Genomic DNA, 19,537 nt, shown 5'->3' on the forward strand with positions numbered 1-19,537 from the left:
AACCTTTTTCCACAGAACCAGTCCCTGGTGTCGAAAAGGTTGGGGACCTCTGTTCTAGAGCATCTCTTAGCAGGCATATCCTTAATGCTCACATTGCTTAAAAGCTGCCAAATTGAAATGGTGGAATTATTTCTGCCCATTTTTCTGGAAGAGAGCAAATTTAGGACTGTCCTTGCCCTGGCTATATTTAACACTTGTCATTTGCTGCCCAAGAAGAGGGCAGCTTCTAGCTAAACTTGGATATGAAATGTGTTTGAATATTAGTAGTTCAGATTGGTAGTTGGGATGTTGGTTTGATCTCCAAGCTTGGCGATTTGGCTGCAAATGTTTCATCTCCATTTGGGGGAACATCTTCAGTGTGCTTTGAATTGTGCTTGACACAGGCCTTAAATTGGTGTGGGTGCTATTTGTCCAGATGTTGCTGAGTCATCAAAGAAGTTGTACTTCCACAAATAAGCCCCAAGCTATGAGTATGTTACGTGGATGACACCTTCATAATAATTGAGCACAACCAGGTCAACCAAACCTAGCAAAGAATCAACAACATCTTTGCAGACATCTGATTTACAATAGAAACCGAGAATAACAACGAACTGCCATTCCTGGAAGTCCTTGTAACCAGAACCACCAGCGGCCAACTTCTAACTTCCATGTGCAGCAGGGGTCTTCAGGCCTGGCCCTTTTGTGACTTGTGGACTTCACCTCCCAGAATTCTTCAGCCAGCATGCCTGGCTGAGGAATTCTAGGAGTTGAAGTCCACAAGTCATAAAAGGCCCAAGTTTGAAGACCCCTGGTGTACAGGAAGGCAACACATACAGATCAAATCCTCAACTTCCACAGCAATCACCCCAAATGTCACAAACAAAGCTGCGTCAGAACACTGTTCATGAGAGCGGAATCCCTTTGCAATACCACGGAAGCCACGAAACGTCATCCAGAGATCGCTACAGACAATACAAACACCCAAAGCAACGCAACAACTACAACAGGAACAACAATGACCAGACAAATCACAGTTCTCTACCTACAGAATATTTCAGAGATGACAGCAAGACTACTATGCCAACATGATCTCACTGCAGCCCACAAACCGGCCTCAACTCTCAGACGGACTCTTGTCAAAACCTAAGGAGCAGACAGAAGCAAACCAAAGATCAGGCATCATATACCGAATGCAGTGCAGCTACTGTGAAAAGAACTATGTGGACCAAACAGGAAGAAAGGTGTCTACTAGACTGCCCAAACACTTCCTGGCTATCAAAAGACACAACCCACTATCCCTCGTCTCCATCCACAAAGGCTCAGAAGGTCACAAGTTTGATCTAACTGGGATCACAGTTGTAACCCAAACAAAATTAAGGGGAGAAAGAAAAATCCTTGAAGCCTAGTTCTCCACCAATAAGTCAATAAGCAGACACATTGACATGGACCCAATCTACCAACCACTGAGAACGAAAGAACTACTTCAACCACAATCCCGAAGGCATCATTTAAAATGAACAAACAGGCACCCCACCACACAGCAACAAAAATCACAACCCCCCACAAGAAACCAGACCACATCTCAGCAACAACAGCCAGCCAGCCAGCCAAACAACCTGAAACCAGACCATGACTCAGAGGCAAACAAACAAACAAACATCATTTGCATCACACAGACGATATTTAAACACCAAAGACTATGGCCCAGCAACAACAACCAGCTAACCAAACAGCCCGAAATCAGACCATGGCTCAGCAACATCTGGACAAATAACAACCACACCAATTTAAGGCCAGTGGTCTGACAGACAAGCACAATTCAAAGCGCATTGAAGATGTCCCCCCGAATGGAGACGAAACGTTTGCAGCCAAATCGCCAAGTTCGGAGATCAAACCAACAGCCCAAACATGGATATCTCAAAAATCTTGTATCTTATGATTAATTATTGTAAATATGATTTATTACCTACGGCCTATCACTTTGTTTTATGTACATTGAGAGCTTCATTGTATGTCCAATCATACTTGGCCAATAAAGAATTCTATTGCTATTTCTATATTTCTGTTATTCTATTCTATTCTCATTGGAGCAGTCCTGGTTAGACCTTATACAGAAGTTGACCAAGAAATCCCAGAAAAAGCTGGACTGGAATGCAGTGGAAAGCCACTGGTTTATTGTTGCAGAGAAGACTGTATGGACCTTGTACTTGGATTCACCAGAAGTCAACTAGAAGGAGTCTTTTGCTTACTTGCCTTTTCCTGAAGTTTTGATGATAGAATGTGGTAGCATTCTCATAATGTGAAAAGAAGGATGGCAGTCCCAGAAGACATAATTTTACTCCACAGAGCAGACATGTCAAACTCGCGACATCACGTGATGTCACGCAACATATCAGGACAGTTTTGCCATTGCCGGCAATGGGGTGGGTACGGCTTCCAGATGGCATGTCTGGCTCGTGGGCCGGCACTTTGACACCCCTGCCATAGAAGTTTGTGGTGGCAGATAATGGTTACTACTCAATTACTTTCTCTGGGGAAATTGATTTGGGACTTTTATCCTATTCCTGGAATTCTGTTCAGAAGTTCTCTACTATGCATAACCCTAACATTGCATGCCATCCAGAATCTGTTGCTTCCACTTTCTGTTCTGGTAAGATGTGACATCTTGATGGAAATACTAGCTATGAAAATTAGTTTCTTGGGAGATAGTTTGCCCAGCACCATATATCTTTTTGTATCATAGTTTTCCCATATACGGTATATGGCCCTATTTGAAAGTTATGTTTGAAAGCACTAGGATTGATGTACACCAGCTTTCCAGGCTAGGAAGTATTCAGGCTTGTCTTGTATGAACAGAGAATAAGAATTGAATGTGATGGTGAGATTTGTTCCATAGAAGGAGCTCAGTTTCCTTCTGTTGTGACTCCTCAAATGATATAGTCTTCCTTATGAAAGTATAAGTGACTTTTTCTTCATCTCCTCCACATTGTAAGTAATTGTCTCACACTTTTCAAACTGCTGCTGTTTTAACCATCTTTCAGGTTTATCTAGTTGGAATTAAGCTTGTTACTTAGTTTGTTTTAAAAGTTTGGGAGGAGAGCATCTCAAGGAGTAGGTGGAAAGAAGTTTCATGATGTCACGAGGACAGAGGCTTTCTTCTAAGTTTGTTGCGGCGTCAGAGATTGCAGATCTAACTAAGAAAGAAAAGGGGCGTGTGAAAGTGTGCATTTAATGGTACTTAGACCAATTGGTTTGCGTAAGTGAGTGTTGTTGGATGCCTCCTGGACTTTAGCAAAACAACATTCTGTGGTCAGCCATTGTGGCTTTTCTTCCTCAAAGGAGAGAGTATAGAAACCTCTCACAACATATTTGGGTTGGAGCTGGCAATGTGAAAGAAGTGTATTATGAGCATCCCAAAAAATAAAAAAGAACCCCTAAATGGAAAGAAAACCCTTGAAGCTTATGTTCTGCCTGGTGGGGTGGAGAAAGGCCAAGTGAAGCTGTAATCTAATTTTGGAGTGGTGTTATTACAGGTCACAGAGTCATTTCACTGGCCGGTCACAAGCAGAAATTCCAAAAGAAGAGGTCACATGGCGGCACAGTGCGGTCAGGATGCGAGTGTCGATTTATTTTTTAATTTGGCCAGGAGCCCTATATTACTTTGTGTCTTCCTTACAAAACGAAACAAAGCAATGATTCTAGCTTTCCCTTTCCTGTAACACCACCCCCACCCTGTGGCATTGCCCAGTTATCTGGACCGATGTGTTGCAGTATAGGGTGAGCAACGCTGTTCTTCATAGTTTCACTTGTATTATTTCTGTATGGAAAAAATCTCATCAGCAGTTAGCAGCTTATGTCCGGGGGGGGGGGGGAATTAGACCACACACTCCCCATCTATCTTTTATTTCCTACAATTTCCCTGCTCCCCGGCTGCTTCTGTTTTCATTTACAGTGTGCCAAAGACTGCTAACTATAGTTGTCTAAACTGTGGCTGTGGAGGATACAGGCAAAATCCTGGGTGCTTGGGGTCCTAAAGGCAGAATACTGATGTCTAGAAACCTGAACTATTTATACATTTATGAAGATAGTTGTCTTATTGCAGAAGTGCACCATATTTTCAGACAAGGGCTAGACTTCATTCTTTGTATGCTGTGCCAGTGCCTGTATCTAAATATGGACAGAAGCTGAATTTAAATTATATTGCATTCATTAACTAATATAAATATGCGCCTCCAGATGTTTAATAATTTCCTTTTCTTTGACATTAAAATTACTGTTTGGTGCCAACCTGCCAAATAGCTCCATCGGCTGGAGGATCACTTAATGAGACTAGGTCTCAAGTTATGCATTCCTTCTTTTTACAGAGTTAGGTTGTTGATCCTTCTAGACGAGTGTTTTCTACTCCTCTGGCAGTTCATGCCGAGTCCTCCAACTGCTTTAATTCCTGCAAAATGAGTGGCCAATGTAATGTATATGAGATGCTATGTATGACCTCAGATGGAGTGGGATGAAGGCATGCTCCATCCTTGCTCTGTTTGACTTCTTGGTGACTTGTGGTGTGTCTCCAGGCTTGATGTACACCAACTCCTATTTAACATCCATATGAAGATACTTGGTAAGTTTATTTTATAGCATGGGTTGAGATATCAGAAATATGCGGATAATGCTTAGCTGTGCATCAAGAATGCCATTGAAGTTCTGTCCTGATGTCAGGAAGCTTTGGGGGACTGGATGGGGAACAGCAGGTTCAGCTCAACTAATCTGAGGACTTTGGCTTTTAGGGCTTCCTGCGGTAGTGATTTCCCCATCATTAGTTCTGGGTGCAGTACACTTCCCCAGAGAGAATTAAGGTACAGTTTGGGAATCCCTCTGGATTTGCAGTTCCTATTTGAGGAGTAGGCACACCTATAGTCAAGGAGGTTTTTGTAAAATTACCTGTAATATGCCAATTGCATCCTTAACTGGACTGGGAGGAACTACACAGGCACTATGCTTTTGGTCTCCTCCCAAATGGATTAGTGCAGTGTGCTTTACATGGGATTCCCCTTAAAGAATATCCAGAAGCTGCAGTTGGTCCAGACTACAGTGACACAGGCAATTATGGGGGTGCCCTTACTTCATGAGTTGTCTGGACTCCCAAGAAGCATCTGAGCGCAATACACGGTCCTGGTGCTAACTACAAAGTCCTTCATGGGATGGGAGCAGCATATTCAATTACTCTTACTCTCTGAATCCTACCAATTAAAGAATACTGATTACTGACACCTGCAAAGTATGTCTCTTCTGCCATGGTGCTGCTCTGTGGAATCTCTACCACCTGAGATTACTGCTGGCTTTCCAACAATAATGCTGGAAAAATGCTCTGGCTATTTTCCCGGGCATGGGGATTAGGAAGGTAGCGAAGCCTGTGAGATTTTACAATTGTTGTTAAGGAATTATCTTAAGCATCCATGTTTTGCTTTTTATTATCTGGTTTTTATCAGTTCTGTTATTTATATTGGTTTTTAAATTATGTTTACCACCTAAGGTTGCCTTGGGAAACAGGCAGCTCTATAAATCTAAATAAATGAAACCTGAAATAAATATAGATTACTGAGTATCCCCAGTTTTGCTCACCACAGGGGTTCTTGCATTATTCTCTGGCAGTCCCTGGGAGAGAAAATCAGCCTTGCTCTCCAGCACAGAGAGATAATCGTACCCTTCTCTAATGGTGAGTTTCTGGTCCCTCAAATGACAGGAGACTAGAGCCTTTTCCTCAAGAATATAGATTACACCCTTTACCCAAAAATGTAGGCTTGGCCAGCTCATTTGAGAGCCTCAGGTAAATCATTTTATTCTTATTGACAACTAATGTTGCATTTCAATTGCTTTTAACCCCCTTTAATGTCTTCTATTTGACTATGGACTAAGATGATGTATTTAGTCAGGACTGGTCATATTTGCAAAAGCAGCTCTGCAGAATATTTCTCCCAACAGTGTTCTTTCGTTTGAGTAGAAGCAATGGCTTCTCAAAATATCAAGAGGAGATTTTAATACCTGCTTCTTTTAAAGACCTACAATGCCAGACTGAACCTGGACTTTGTAAGTTCTGTATTACAACAAACGACTCTCTTTCCAGTAGGGTAAATTGCACATTGTAACTACTTCATTAGCCTCACGATCATGCCTGTCTGCCTCCCTTAAGGATACCACTTTTCCCAATGTGCAAGACATGCGTAGGGTGAAATTAGATTGATGTCTGCTTTCCCTTGTCAAACAAATGTAGAATTTCAGAGGAGCCATCATTCTTTTCATTTTAAGTGGTACATTTCTTGTTAAACTGCCTTCTCCAAATCTGAAAACAGTCAGAAAAAGTGCTATGCACCTTGGGGATTGGCTATCCCATTTAACTACATCCTCCACAGTAGTTGGTACAACAGAAATGATGGCATCCCATCGGATGCACCACAAAAACTGCTACAGTTGTCTTCAGTAAAAGATTGTATCGTAGATAGCACACAAAATCTTCTGCCTTCTTGGTGCTTGCTGTTCACTGCCATTGCCAGCTCTCTGATGGGATGGGATGCACCGAGAGATAAGATTGTCTTTAAAGACACAGTCCAGTTGGCATCCTTCATGGGCAGCTCTTATCAGTCCTCTCAGCTCCAGTGTAAATCTACATAGTAATTTTTCTTGGCCCTGTGACAAAAGCTGTATGTATATTGGAAAACAGTGACTGTGCTATCAGATCCCCTCTACCTTCCTTGAATTGTGTATTAGTGTTTATACTCAGGTAGTGTGACTGGAAGAAGCATTTCAGAGAGGAAATCTTGATGTTCTTCTAGTTAGGCCAATGGACTAACTCACTATTTTGTTGCTTGCTTTTATTGAAGAACACCTAACATCCAATTTATTGGGGTTCTTTTCTTTTGGGTGCGGGGTGTTGAATTTGTCGAGTTCTACTTTAAATGGAGTCCCATATCAGTACTGTTGTGACATAATTGTGCTATTCCACATATGTTCTGAACCCTTCTAGGCATACATCTGGTTCTTTGCATCCTTCTTGGTTGAAAAAGTTTTTTAAATGTAGTTAAGATGTAAAAAAAGAAAGACAGCATTTCAAAATTATGTTGTCAAATAGAAAACCAGGGTGTAATAGATTAGCAATTTATTTCCTAACAACTGAAGCTCTTAAATGCATTTTCATGACATTGTACTTCTTGTTTCTTTGACATATAAGGAAAGTGACTGGCAGAAAGATTTAGTAAATATTTGCTGCTGTGTCATTGTTGAATTTGTATAGAATTTTTATATATAAAATATTATTTTGGTCTATAATTGCTGCTTATTACAAACTTGTTTATAAATTGCAAAATCGCTATGGAATTTTGTGTTCATATCTACATTGAAACTCGTGGCTGACATCTTTATATTTATTACTCATATACATTTTGGCTAAATTGTACCCATCTACTGAAGCTACCATCCTTCCTTATGGGAAACATCCAATTCTTTATGCTTGAAAATGAGCAGATTTACTCATAATGGGATCTATAAGAATAGCTTGTAGGTTTCTATATTTCTTAGCTGATTTTCTTTCTACGCAGTATTTTTGGATTCTCATTATTCCTACACAGGAAAAGTCTTTGTTAGATTGGCTTAGTTCCAGAAGGCTGGACACTTGCTTACCTAATAGCCTCTCCCAAGAGATACATAGGGACGCGGTGGCTCAGTGGGTTAGGACGCTGAGCTTGTCGATCAGAAGGTCGGCAGTTTGGCGGGTCAAATCCCGAGTGCTGCGTAACAGAGTGAGCGCCTGTTACTCGTCCCAGCTTCTGCTAACCTAGCAGTTCGAAAGCATGTAAAAATGCAAGTAGAAAAATAGGGACCACTCCGGTGGGAAGGTAACAGTGTTCCGTGCGCCTTTGGTGTCTAGTCATGCCAGCCACATGACCACAGAGACGTCCTCGGACAAGCGCTGGCTCTTCGGCTTTGAAACGGAGATGAGCACCGGCCCCTAGAGTTGGAAACGACTAGCACGCATGTGCGGGGAAACCTTGGTGGAGCAGTGGGCTAATGCCTCCTTAAGTAACACCAGCTGCCTGCAATTAGTGCAGGTTCAAGTCCCACCAGGCTCAAGGTTGACTCATCCTTCCATCCTTCCGAGGTAGGAAAACAGAAGACCCAGATTGTTGGGGGCAATAAGCTGACTTTGTAAAAATGCCGCTTGTGGGGGGGGGCGAAAGCCCTAATAAGCAGGTATATATATTGAATGAAGGCTATTGCTAAGCACATTGATTTGTGCTTCTTAGATTGTAAGCCGCCCTGAGTCTTCGGAAAAGGGCGGGATATAAATGGGATTTAAAAAATATATATTTGTTTGTTCCATGTTAAAGCTGCAATATCAGCAGGAGGGGAAGGTGACCAGTGTGGTGGGGATAAGGGCATATAGAATAACTTATTGATGCCTTGTCAACTTTAAAAGTAAGTGAATTCATGTGTCTGGGATTTCTAGAGGAAGGAAAGATAGGTCAGTTACATTCTGTGTGGGTTTGTATTGTTTTATCTTTATTTATTACTTTTTCTGATAACTGATCAAATTTATTTGATATTCAGATGTGCAGGTAAACAGTTTTTATTATCTTTTGGGGGTTTTGGGGTTTATTTTTAAGGATGTTTGAACCTTAAACCTTAGACCAGCTCTGGGAAAAGATTGTTGTGACTCTCAGCTGAGAAGTAGTGAATTGGCCAAAAATTAGACAGCCCTTACAAAGTTGTACTACTATAACACTACCCATAAGGCTGTCTGGAAGTTTCCTTTTCTGTAGCCTTCCAGAGACTTTGGATTGCAGTAGGATAAAAAAATGAAAAATATATAAGAAGCAGCAAGTTGTGCAAATCACTTGGGCACGGAGTAGAGTATCAAAATGAAGTGTCTCTGAACAGTACAGCTGCTCTGAAGCTCTTTTCTCCTAATCATGTGAGCATGTGCCCATGTGAACAAAAAGTCACTTCATTGGCCCCAGTCCTCTTAGATGTGTATGCTCTGCGTACTTGAGGATCTTGAACTGGCCATACCTTGGCAATTCAAGTAGCAGCTTTGAAGTGTCCTCTTGGACAAGCTGTCCAAAGAAACATATTTTTACATATGAACAGCCTGTACTCTAGTGGAATTATGGGAATTCCTTCCATGTGCCTTTCCAGTTTGGAAGCTGTGAAGGACAGATATGGGAATAAACCTTTTCTGAATCAAGGAATTCATTATTACAAGAAAGCTGTATTCACAAGGCACACTTAACAAGGTCAGTTAATGCTGTTGGGGCCATATATGCACCCCATGATAAACTTGGTACCATTAGACAAGGGTATTATTGTGTCATAGAAATCTTGCTTGTCTGTATCGCACAAGGTTGTACAAACCCAGAAATGGATGAATTTCATAAAGAGCTTAAATATGTGTGAATGCAACCCGTATCTAGCAAAACTCACATTTTATGGGTTTAAAGAACTTTGTCTAAACTCCTCTTTTTATGGAATATTTCTGTTTCCTGGTTTTCTTCAGGAGTTTGTTACTTAAAAATTTCTGTCTGGTTTTTATTAGCCACTTCAAGGGCTCTTTTAATTCCGGATATGGGTATCAAGCAGCCATAAACACATTTCTCAGAAGAAAAATTAGGAATGCATTTATAACAAATAGGCAATACTATACTGTAGAAAAGAGAAATTACACAAATCTTAAGATAGTTTTTTTTCTCAGTTTATTTCTAATTTAAAGAGAAAAACAATTTTGTTTTTCACTGCATGCATAACTTTTGCTTTACATATAATCAGTGCTTTTTTTTGTAAAAGAAAAAGGTGCCGGAACTCACACATGTCATACAACCCGCCTTGCCTACCCTACAAGGTTCCATCCAAAAAAGGTGCTGGAATTCCGTTCTGAGTGTTCTATGACAAAAAAAGCCCTGCATATAATTATAAGTCATGGAATAAACTGAAATGGTTGAATTCAATAGGATGAGTCCAAACTAAACATATTACAAAATGTGATCTGTGAACCTAGATTGAAAAAAAAAGCTGATTCAATATTACAGCAATGGCAGAAAAAAGCAAAATTTGGAATTGTTTAGTAGGGGTATCAAACTGCCGGCCGGTTGCATCATATACCCACCCCGGGTCCAACAATGCAAAAAAAGTCACGATACGTCGCAACACGTCATGTGAGGTGCTAAGTTTGACACCCATGATTTAGAGGGACCAAGATGATAATGGGCCTGGAAGGGAAAACCTTTGAGGAATAAATGGAATCATTGGTTATGTTTAGTGTCAAAAAAGAAGACTATAGTAGAGAGACATGATAAGCATTATAAACAGTTTATGGCTTTCATGTAGAAGACAGGGCAGAAAACAGGATAAGAAAGAGCAGATTTAATTTACAAAGAAATTATTTTGGTTTATACTGAAAAATGTCCTAACTGTAAGAGCTATTCAACAATGAAACAGGAGTGCCTTGGGGGATGGTGAGCTTGTCTTCAGAGTGGTTTAAAAGGAGGTTGGATGATTATCTGCCAGAGATGCTATAGCAGTAGATTTCTGCTGTGGCCAAAGTCTAGGTGACTTCCACCCTTTTCATTCCATAATTCTATGATATACCAAGCTCTACATCTTATGCCTTTTAATATGATGAATACCATAATTTTAGATTAGGACATATAAAGATACCACTGATTGGCTGAAGTTATAATGTACATCTTTATCATTTTTTGGCTCTACTTAATAATGATCCCTCACTGTGTTTGGTAGTCAAGGTATAGTAGGGTTCCTGTTAGGGTTGACTAGTCCTTGGCATTTATTTATAAATTTATGTATAGTTTCTCTGCCCAGGGAAAATGATTTTAGATATCTTACAAAAATTAATAATTACCAATAATAAAATTCAGTCACCAATTAAAATTACAAAATCCAACAACAGAAGGAGCAAACTATAGCTTCAACTTCAAAGATACAATATTATAAACTCTTTATGAAAAAAATCAAATTTGCTGCTGTTATTGAATGTAACAGGAGACTGGAAAAATGACTTGAAAACATGGGACAGACTATTTAAGGGTAGGCAGTTTCAAAGTAACACTCACCTAATCAGAATAATCATAAAAAGCAGCAAATTTTATAACACAATGTATGCAGCAGTGATGGAAAACCCATTCACAATGTTCCGTTTTTTGACTAGCTTGAATGTCTGACTACTTTACAGCTGCCTTATGAAGACTGGGAGATGGAAAGCATTATAAACTTGTATCTAGCCACTCTTCTAAATATTAGATGGAATTGCCTTCAATTTAATCAAGAAAAGTATCAGGCTCTCATACTAAGAGCTGTAACCAGTAATACAAAAATATTCCCCTTCTCCATATAAACAATAATTATCTAAAGGTTACCTTTTAATGAAGTTCCTAATTAGCCACAAAATGTTTTTCTTTCTCTCTCAGTTAGTTGTGATTTGTATAAATGCCCATCTTTGAAACATTGTATTGACAAGGATGATTATCCATCCCTGTTTTGAAATCAGATGGTGGAAGTGTGGCTCGGAGACAGACAACCTTACTGCCTTTGTAAGCGATTATATATTATATATCAGGAATATATATATTCCTGATTAGCCACAAAATGTTTTTCTTTCCTTCTCAGTTGTGATGTGTATAAATGCCCATCTTTGAAACATAAGCTGCCTTGGTGGGTTTGAGCCATCTTGGAGGTGGCAGATGACAGAGAAAAGGGTTGTGGGGTAGAGTCACTTCAGGCACATATGTGCCAAAGAAATGGAATTCATGTCATACTTCTCTATTTTGTTTTCTTTAATAGCGATTTATCTTTCAGTAAACCTCCACTTAATATATAATCGCTTACAAAGGCAGTAAGGTTGTCTGTCTCCGAGCCACACTTCCACCATCTGATTTCAAAACAGGGATGGATAATCATCCTCGTCAATCCAATATTTCTTATTTGCAGTGGAGAATGAATAGACAGACACGACTGAACATAGGAACTAGAATTATGAATGGCCCTCAGAAAGCAGAAATGGAAATTTGCTTGGATTCTCAACATATTTACCAGGTTAATTTAAATCATTAAAGGAAAGGATGGTTGAGTCAATCTTTTACCTTCTTCAGGTTTTTTAAGACATAAAAGTAAATATTATTCAGCGGAATTCCAAAAAGTAAGTCATTCCAGTTTGGGCTGCTTCCCTCACTGTCAAAATACCTTGATTCATAAGTGAATTTTTTTATGTTTTAGAACAGGGGTGTCAAACTGCTGGCCCGTAGGCCGGATGCGTCATGCCGAAACCGTGCCCATCCCATTGCCGGCAATGGAAAAAAAGTTATGATACATTGCAACACATCACATGGCATTGCGAGTTTGACACCCCTGTTTTAGAAGGATGCATTTTATAATAATTAAACATATTTTGCTACTATGATATCTTGCTTATCTAATAAATAACTTCCTGAAAGTTCAATATTAGTGGCACGATATATAAGGCTAGCAACCAGCAATTAATTACACGTTTTTAAAAAATCAAACTTATTTCCAGATATGATTTCCTTTCTGTACTGAGTGGAATTCCCCACAGGGCTATCATTAAAAAGAAAAGGGGCCTCAAGGTGTTTGAGTCTGATAATATAATATGATTGTTTTCAAGCAATCTTTGCGTAAATACAGATGGAAAGATTTACAAATTCCCACAATGGAAGAATGAATGATGAAAAGTTAGTGAAACTCGCTGAGATGGTGAAGTTAACTACTCTGATTAAAGAAAAAACTTTGTGTAACTTCGTTTCTTTGTAGAAACCACTTTTGGACTTTTTTGCGAGCAGCTGAAAGAACTGCTATATAAATTTTGAGTTTTGAATTGTTTGTGATTATAGAACTACTGTGTAATATTGAATTTTGCATCTAAAATTTAATATATCTTAAGTTTCTAAGAATTGAAGAAAATTGGAAGTTACTCCTATTTCTTTTCTTTTTTTTCCCTTATCCTTTTGCAGCTCCCCTTCCCTATTTTTCCTGCTTAATTCATTTTTCTTGTTTTTTATATCTTATCTTTTGTAGAAATGTACGGTAATAAAGAAATTTAATAAAAAATTAAAAACATTTTTATAAGGTAATGAATATCGTATAATATTTTACTTTTCCATTAAACATATTTTTGTATTTTAAATTAATCTGTTTTCTTCTCCTTTTCTCTCTCCTCTTGATAAATTACAAATTTTAACTGTCCTGCATTCCTGGCACCTGAACTCAGAAACCACTGTAAGCTTCATTATGAAGGTTATACAGTGCCCAATTGAGCCTGATCTTTTCCCCCATAGAACTATGATCCTTACTAGGGTTAATGGATAACAGCATGCATAGCCATTTTTGCCAACCTGGTAGCTGCCCAAAGAGATACCACTCTGTTCTCTGCGCTAACAATGTATGTAATCCAGATATGGTGTCTGCAATTCATCTAGTGCTAGCACATCTAGATTTCCCAGGCAACAGGATGGGGGAAGACTTAACTTGTAATATGATATGAAGTTACATGTTTTCGTCCCCTGCTCTTGAGATATTTGCCTTTCAGCAAGACTTATTGCATAGTACCGGCTTTTGCAGCTGGATTTTGCGTGTGACCAGAAACATACCACAACATTTCCTCTGTACTGTATAGGTTGGGTTGCAATTTCCATGGTCCCTAAATTACATGATTGGAAAAACAGCCACAAGTGATCAATTTCACGAAATAATTGATCTCTGGATCAAATAAGACAACATTTTGGTGACTGAATCCATTTTAGGATATGTTTATAACAGGACGCTACTCAGAGAAGTTGAATTCTAAGGAGGGTATGATTCTAGTTACAAATTGGTGCGAAATGATATGTGTTCATGCTAGCCTTTCTGAAACAAGGGTGGACACTTCTTCATTTGCAAGAGTAAACATAATGTCTTCCCCAACCACCCTTGAATTTGCTTGGAGGTTCTGTGTGATTCAGAAGTTTGCATGCAGCCTAAGTATTGTCCTGCTTTATTGTTGTTTTTATTTTGCATCTTTATTTTCACTGCAGTAGAAGAAAAGAAAATATTTGATTATTGATGGTATAAGTGTCAAAAAGCTATTCATAATGTTTTAAGATCTCTCAATTTGCTTCTTGGGTTTGTTCCCTGATTTCACAGCTCTCTCTTTCTCTTTCGTCTCCATCCCTCCCTCCCCCCCACCACAATAGGAATCATTAACCAGTGGCAGCAGGAATCGAAGGACAAAGTGATTTCTCTGTTGCTCACCCACCTGCCTTTGCTGAAGCCAGGGAATATTGAAGGAAAAGTGGAGTACATGAAACTACTTCCCAAAATCCTGGCTCATTCAATTGAACACAACCAACACATAGAGGAGAGCAGGCAACTCCTGTCCTATGCTTTGATCCATCCTGCTACATCCCTGGAGGACAGGAGTGCTCTTGCCATGTGGTTGAACCACCTGGAGGACCGCACGTCAGGTATTTTTGGCAGCCAAAACAGGGGCCGGTCTGACTCGGTGGATTATGGGCACTCACATTACTATCACCAAAGACAGAACTCGGATGATAAACTCAATGGCTGGCAGAGCTCTCGGGATTCTGGCATATGTGTGAATGCTTCCAGCTGGCAAGATAAAAACCTGGGGTGTGAGAATGGTCACCTCCCTCTCTATTCCTCCTCCTCTGTTCCTGCAACCATCAACACGATTGGGACTGGCACAGGCACAAGTAAGTTGGTAATATTTTTTAAAGGTTGATGCTTTGCACCAGGTCACCAGGTATGTCTGCCTCCAGAATTCAGTACTGGATACTTCATTTCTAATCCACTCCACTACAACACTGAATAAGAAATTATAGAAGCAAAAGAGATAAAAGCAAGAAAGTGGAGAGGCAGAAATATTTAATAACTTCAGTGGTAACTTTGATGGGGTTTTGCATATCCATACCTGCTGTAAATAAGATGTAGTAGAAAAAGACAAACAGCAGTTGTCTGGCAAAACTGTCTTCTCAGTTCTTTATTAGAACAAACATACGATGCAAAAGAAAATCAGTGTAGATAGTCCTCAATTTAAAATCATTCATTTAGCAACTGTTTGGTCACATGATCTAAATTCAGATGCTTGGCAACCAGCATGTATAATAGTTGCACATCCCAGAGTTATATAATTGCCATTTGTGATCTCCCCAGCCAGTTTCCAACGAGCAAAGTGAATGGGGAAAACCAGATTCACGTAATGACCACATATTTCGCTTAACAACTAGAATGATTCACTTATCTGAGGAAAGAATGGTTGTAAATTAGGTGCAACTCACTTAACAATTGCCTTGCTAAGTGATTCTGTTTCCAACTGTGGTCCTAATTCAAGGACTACCTGTAATAAAATGTCTCTGTACCTCTATAAATATCCATCCATGCACACACACATATTCAGTCAGATACACTATGTTATATCTTCTCCGTTGTCATGCAGGTATTTCCTCTACAGTGAATAAGTTCTAAGAAGAGGACAATGCAGTAGTTGACTGAGATAACATGAAAGAATTTAATAATAATAATAATAATAATAATAATAATAATAATAATAATAATAATAATAATAATAAGTTGGAAGGGACCTTGGAGGTCATCTAGTCCAACCCCCTGCTCAGGCAGGAAACCCTATACCATTTCAGGCCAATGGCTGTCCAGTCTCTTCTTAAAAACTTCCAGTGTTGGAGCATTCACCACTTCTGGAGGCAGGCTGTTCCACTGGTTAATTGTGTATAATAGCCAGTTGATTTATTATAGCTTCAGTTTTCTCCATGGAGTGTTAAAAGATTTTCATACAAGTTTAATGTACAGAACTGATGGTCTTCCAGATGCAGCTGAAACAGAACTCAGAACATCCCTCAACACCCGATGATGCTAGAGCATCATCATGCATGTCAGGACCTGGCTGCTCATTTCCAATAATTAGCACTGTCTCTTAACCCTCTGTATCTTTATAACTGATTATGAAACAGTGTAGACGTGAGGATGGCAGGAAGCCAGTTCAGATTTGCATGTGCAAAAGCAGACAGACAAAACATGCAACTGTTACAACAACTATCAACACATTAAAGCAAATGGCTACATAGAAATTCTTATGAGAACAATCAGTTTGACCTATTTTGGAAACCCACAATTAAGCAAAGGAAATAATTCATAGCTCTTTTTTTGTTCTTTCACATCCCTTGCTTCCCTTTTTTGTTCTTCCTTGAGGAATATTTTACATATTTTGTTACTTCAGTCCTGCATTTCTAATCAATTTGTTTTACTATTTACTTGTAGAACAGATGCTTCTTACTGAACAAGCCAGTTTTGTGTAATAGTGTCTGCAGAAGTGAGTAGTGATGGGACAGCAACTACAAACTTCTTGTAGTTGAAGTGGGTTATCTGGATTCAGTCAGGATTCAGATATTGTATTTTGACATAACCTTGGGGAAGGTATGAAAAAAACCATCAGAGAATAATTTAGAAAAGTATATACAGTTCAGAGATTGAAGCAAGTATGAGAGAGAATCTCAAAGTAATCCTGCCTTTGATTTTGTTTATTATGAAATGTGACAGAGAGAATAGGCTTTCGAGATTTTGTTCCTATAGTCTACGGCAATAATAAAATAGCATTCCTGAAATTCCTGCTGTGGTCTTGACCCTCTTACCTCGAAGAGTTAGCAAATGAGAACCAAATTGGTTGCCCTGATCTTGTGACCTGATTGGGGTATGCCCCTTTTTATCCTGCAAGATTTCTTTGTGATTTGGGGGTACTCTTTAACAGGAATCTTCCTGGACTTCGAGCAGAGTTCAGGAGTCTGTCTGAATGGCTAGTTCAGTTTGGTGATGGGAAAAGGAGCGGTCATCCAGTGACTGGTCATTTGTGGGATGCTACAGGTAAAACCAATCTGTTTAAGTGGTTTATCCAGAAATGGGATGTTAAAAGTACTTGAGATGTTGAGGTCATAGGAAAAGAGTATAATTCCTTTCAGTTTATGTTCCACCTCTGTGGAACAGTTTATTTAATTCTATATTCCATTTATATTGCACTACAGTTGTCTGCAGATTTCGGTAGCTTACAACATGAAAAACAAAAATAATAAAAATTAAAAATATGAAATCCAACAGTAAAGAATAGACATTTTACCCATGGAGATGAAGATGGTACCATTCTTGATGGTGCTTTATAATATGGTTAAAATATAGCTTGTCTGCAGAACTTTTTAAGAATGGAATTGGTTACAAAAATATGAATGCTGGCTTAGGGTGAAACATGTTATTGTTCTTAGCATTGCATGTTCAGTGTTTTGCAAACCTCTAGAAAATCTTGTAGAGTCATCAGCTGTAAATAAATAAAATCATATATAGGTGGTCCTTGACTTACAACCACAATTGAGCCCAAGATTTCTGTTGTTTAAGTGAGACATTTGCTAAATGGGTTTTGCCCCATTTTACGACTTTTCTTGCCACTGTTGTTAAGTGAACCATTGCAGTTGTTAAATTAGTTACCCAGTTGTTAAGTCAATTGGGCTTTCCCATTGTCCTTGCTTGTCCAAAGTTTGCAAAAGAAGATCACGTGACCCTGGGACGCCACAACTGTCACATGAACCAGTTGCCAAGCATCTGAATTTTGATCACATGACCATGGGGATACTTCAACAGTCATGAAGTGTAAAAAATGGTCATAAGGCCCTTTCTTCAGTGCCATTGTAACTCTGAACAGTTATTAAACAAACTGTTGTAAATCGAGGACTACCAATATTCTAACATTCGTAATTCAATCTACACCTTCACTTGCCTCCATACATTCAGCCGTTGCTTAAGACCAGACACTTCGTTCAGATCTCTTGCACTCATCACTTGTCTCTCATCGTTTCACCCATACGCAATACCACCTATATTTCTTCCATTTCATTCCATCCATCCACTACCATTCTCTTTTGCTTGCTTTTTCAGGGCTGCAGCTGTTTTTATTAGTCTCTACGCCATTCAGAGTCAGTGTTGAACTGGGCAGCCTTATAAACCCTACTAGAGGAAGGCTGCCCATATCTATTGCACGTGCTTTTGGAAGTGCCGTGAAGCCTTTTCAATGGGCAGGTTCTCAACCAGGTGAGCCTGACCCACCAAAGGCAGATGTGGCTTCCTTCGAGCATCGTCTGCTTCTCATTGGGTGCTCCTTTCTCAGTCAGTCTCCGCTTGGTGCACAATGTTCCATTCAGCTCCACTTCTGGCATGAACCACCCTTTCCCACCGAAAGAGCTGCTATGTAATACTTTTTTTCCTTTGGCCTGAATGTTCTCTCCATGTCGTTCCTGCACAAATAGCCCTTGTCCCAGGCCAAGATACTTCCTGACTTGCTACAATGAGGGCGTTCTGCTCTCACCAGGAGCACAGCTTGGTCTGCCTAACACGTCGCTCTTGTTCAACAAGGGGTTTGTGGAATGTCTCCCCTGCTGGAAAATTTATAAAGTGGGATTTCAGATACAACACATACATTTAGACTCTGCAGATTGCGTATCCACATGGCGTATAGATGCATGCTTTTGAAAGGCAGGGATTTTTTTTTTAGAAGTTAACAGTCTAAATTTAACATTTTTACTTAAAGAAGTGTTAACAGTCTTTCACTTGCACATATAAAATGAAAACATACAGATAGAGATCTGCCTTACTTGTTTGTGTTTTGCAATCCCCAGAAAGTTCTCAAGATTATGATGCTAAAATTCTATGCCAACCGCCTACCTGCCTGAGTTCAATTTTCTTCTTTAAAATCAGCAGTAAAACAGCGAGTGAAGCTGCAATAAACTCAACGCATCTTTTTTTTTTCTGAAGAAACCCCAAAATTTCTTCCCTCCCCCCCCCCAATGCCCTGGTCCGAAAGAAGCCAGAAAAGGTATGGCTCCTGCTGTATAAATAACGTCTATTTAGAGGGAGTCAAATTTCATCTAATGTATAACCTACAGGTCTTACAGAACAGTATTTCCTTCACCATTAGCCATGATGTCTGAGGCTCCTGGGAGATGTAGTATCCTATGAACTGCTCTGGTTTTAGGTCAGGCTAAAATCAAAAAGTCTAATATTTATCTGTAAGTAAACTTTCCATCCTGTTCTTGAGTCTAAATAGTGCTTTTTTGTAAAAGAAAAAGGTGCCGGAACTCACAGATGTCATACAACCCGCCTTGCCTACCCTACAAGGTTCCCTCCAAAAAAGGTGCCGGAACTCCATTCTGAGCGTTCTATAAGAAAAAAAAGCCCTGAGTCTAAATACTATCAGATGAACTAACAGTTAAAAAACCAGTAATATCAGCATAGTAAAACAATCAGGTATGAAACTCTGAGACAGAATTACATGTTAAAATATCCAGATATTAAAAAACAATTCCCCAAACAGTAGTCTAATATTCATCCATCCAGTCATTCTATATATATCCCATCTCTAAAGCTCTATATAATTAACTATAAAAATAATAATAAATCTCACAAAATGATAAGTTCCTTCCTCGTACAGAATGCA

The 19,537-nt window shown here is 39.3% G+C and overlaps 1 protein-coding gene across 1 annotated transcript in view; it reads left to right on the forward strand.

The window, feature by feature from the left end:
- The window catches only part of SAMD4A (sterile alpha motif domain containing 4A), a 139,680-nt gene that overhangs the window by 70,948 nt on the left and 49,195 nt on the right, over positions 1-19,537 (forward strand). The window contains exon 3 of the mRNA XM_083352689.1: positions 14,223-14,741. Within this exon, the coding sequence (XP_083208815.1) occupies positions 14,223-14,741 (519 nt within the window). The remainder of the gene's footprint in view (positions 1-14,222; positions 14,742-19,537) is intronic.

The sequence above is a fragment of the Vipera ursinii genome (genome assembly GCF_947247035.1).
Source record: "Vipera ursinii genome assembly, chromosome: 1".
In the NCBI taxonomy this organism is placed as follows: domain Eukaryota; kingdom Metazoa; phylum Chordata; class Lepidosauria; order Squamata; family Viperidae; genus Vipera; species Vipera ursinii.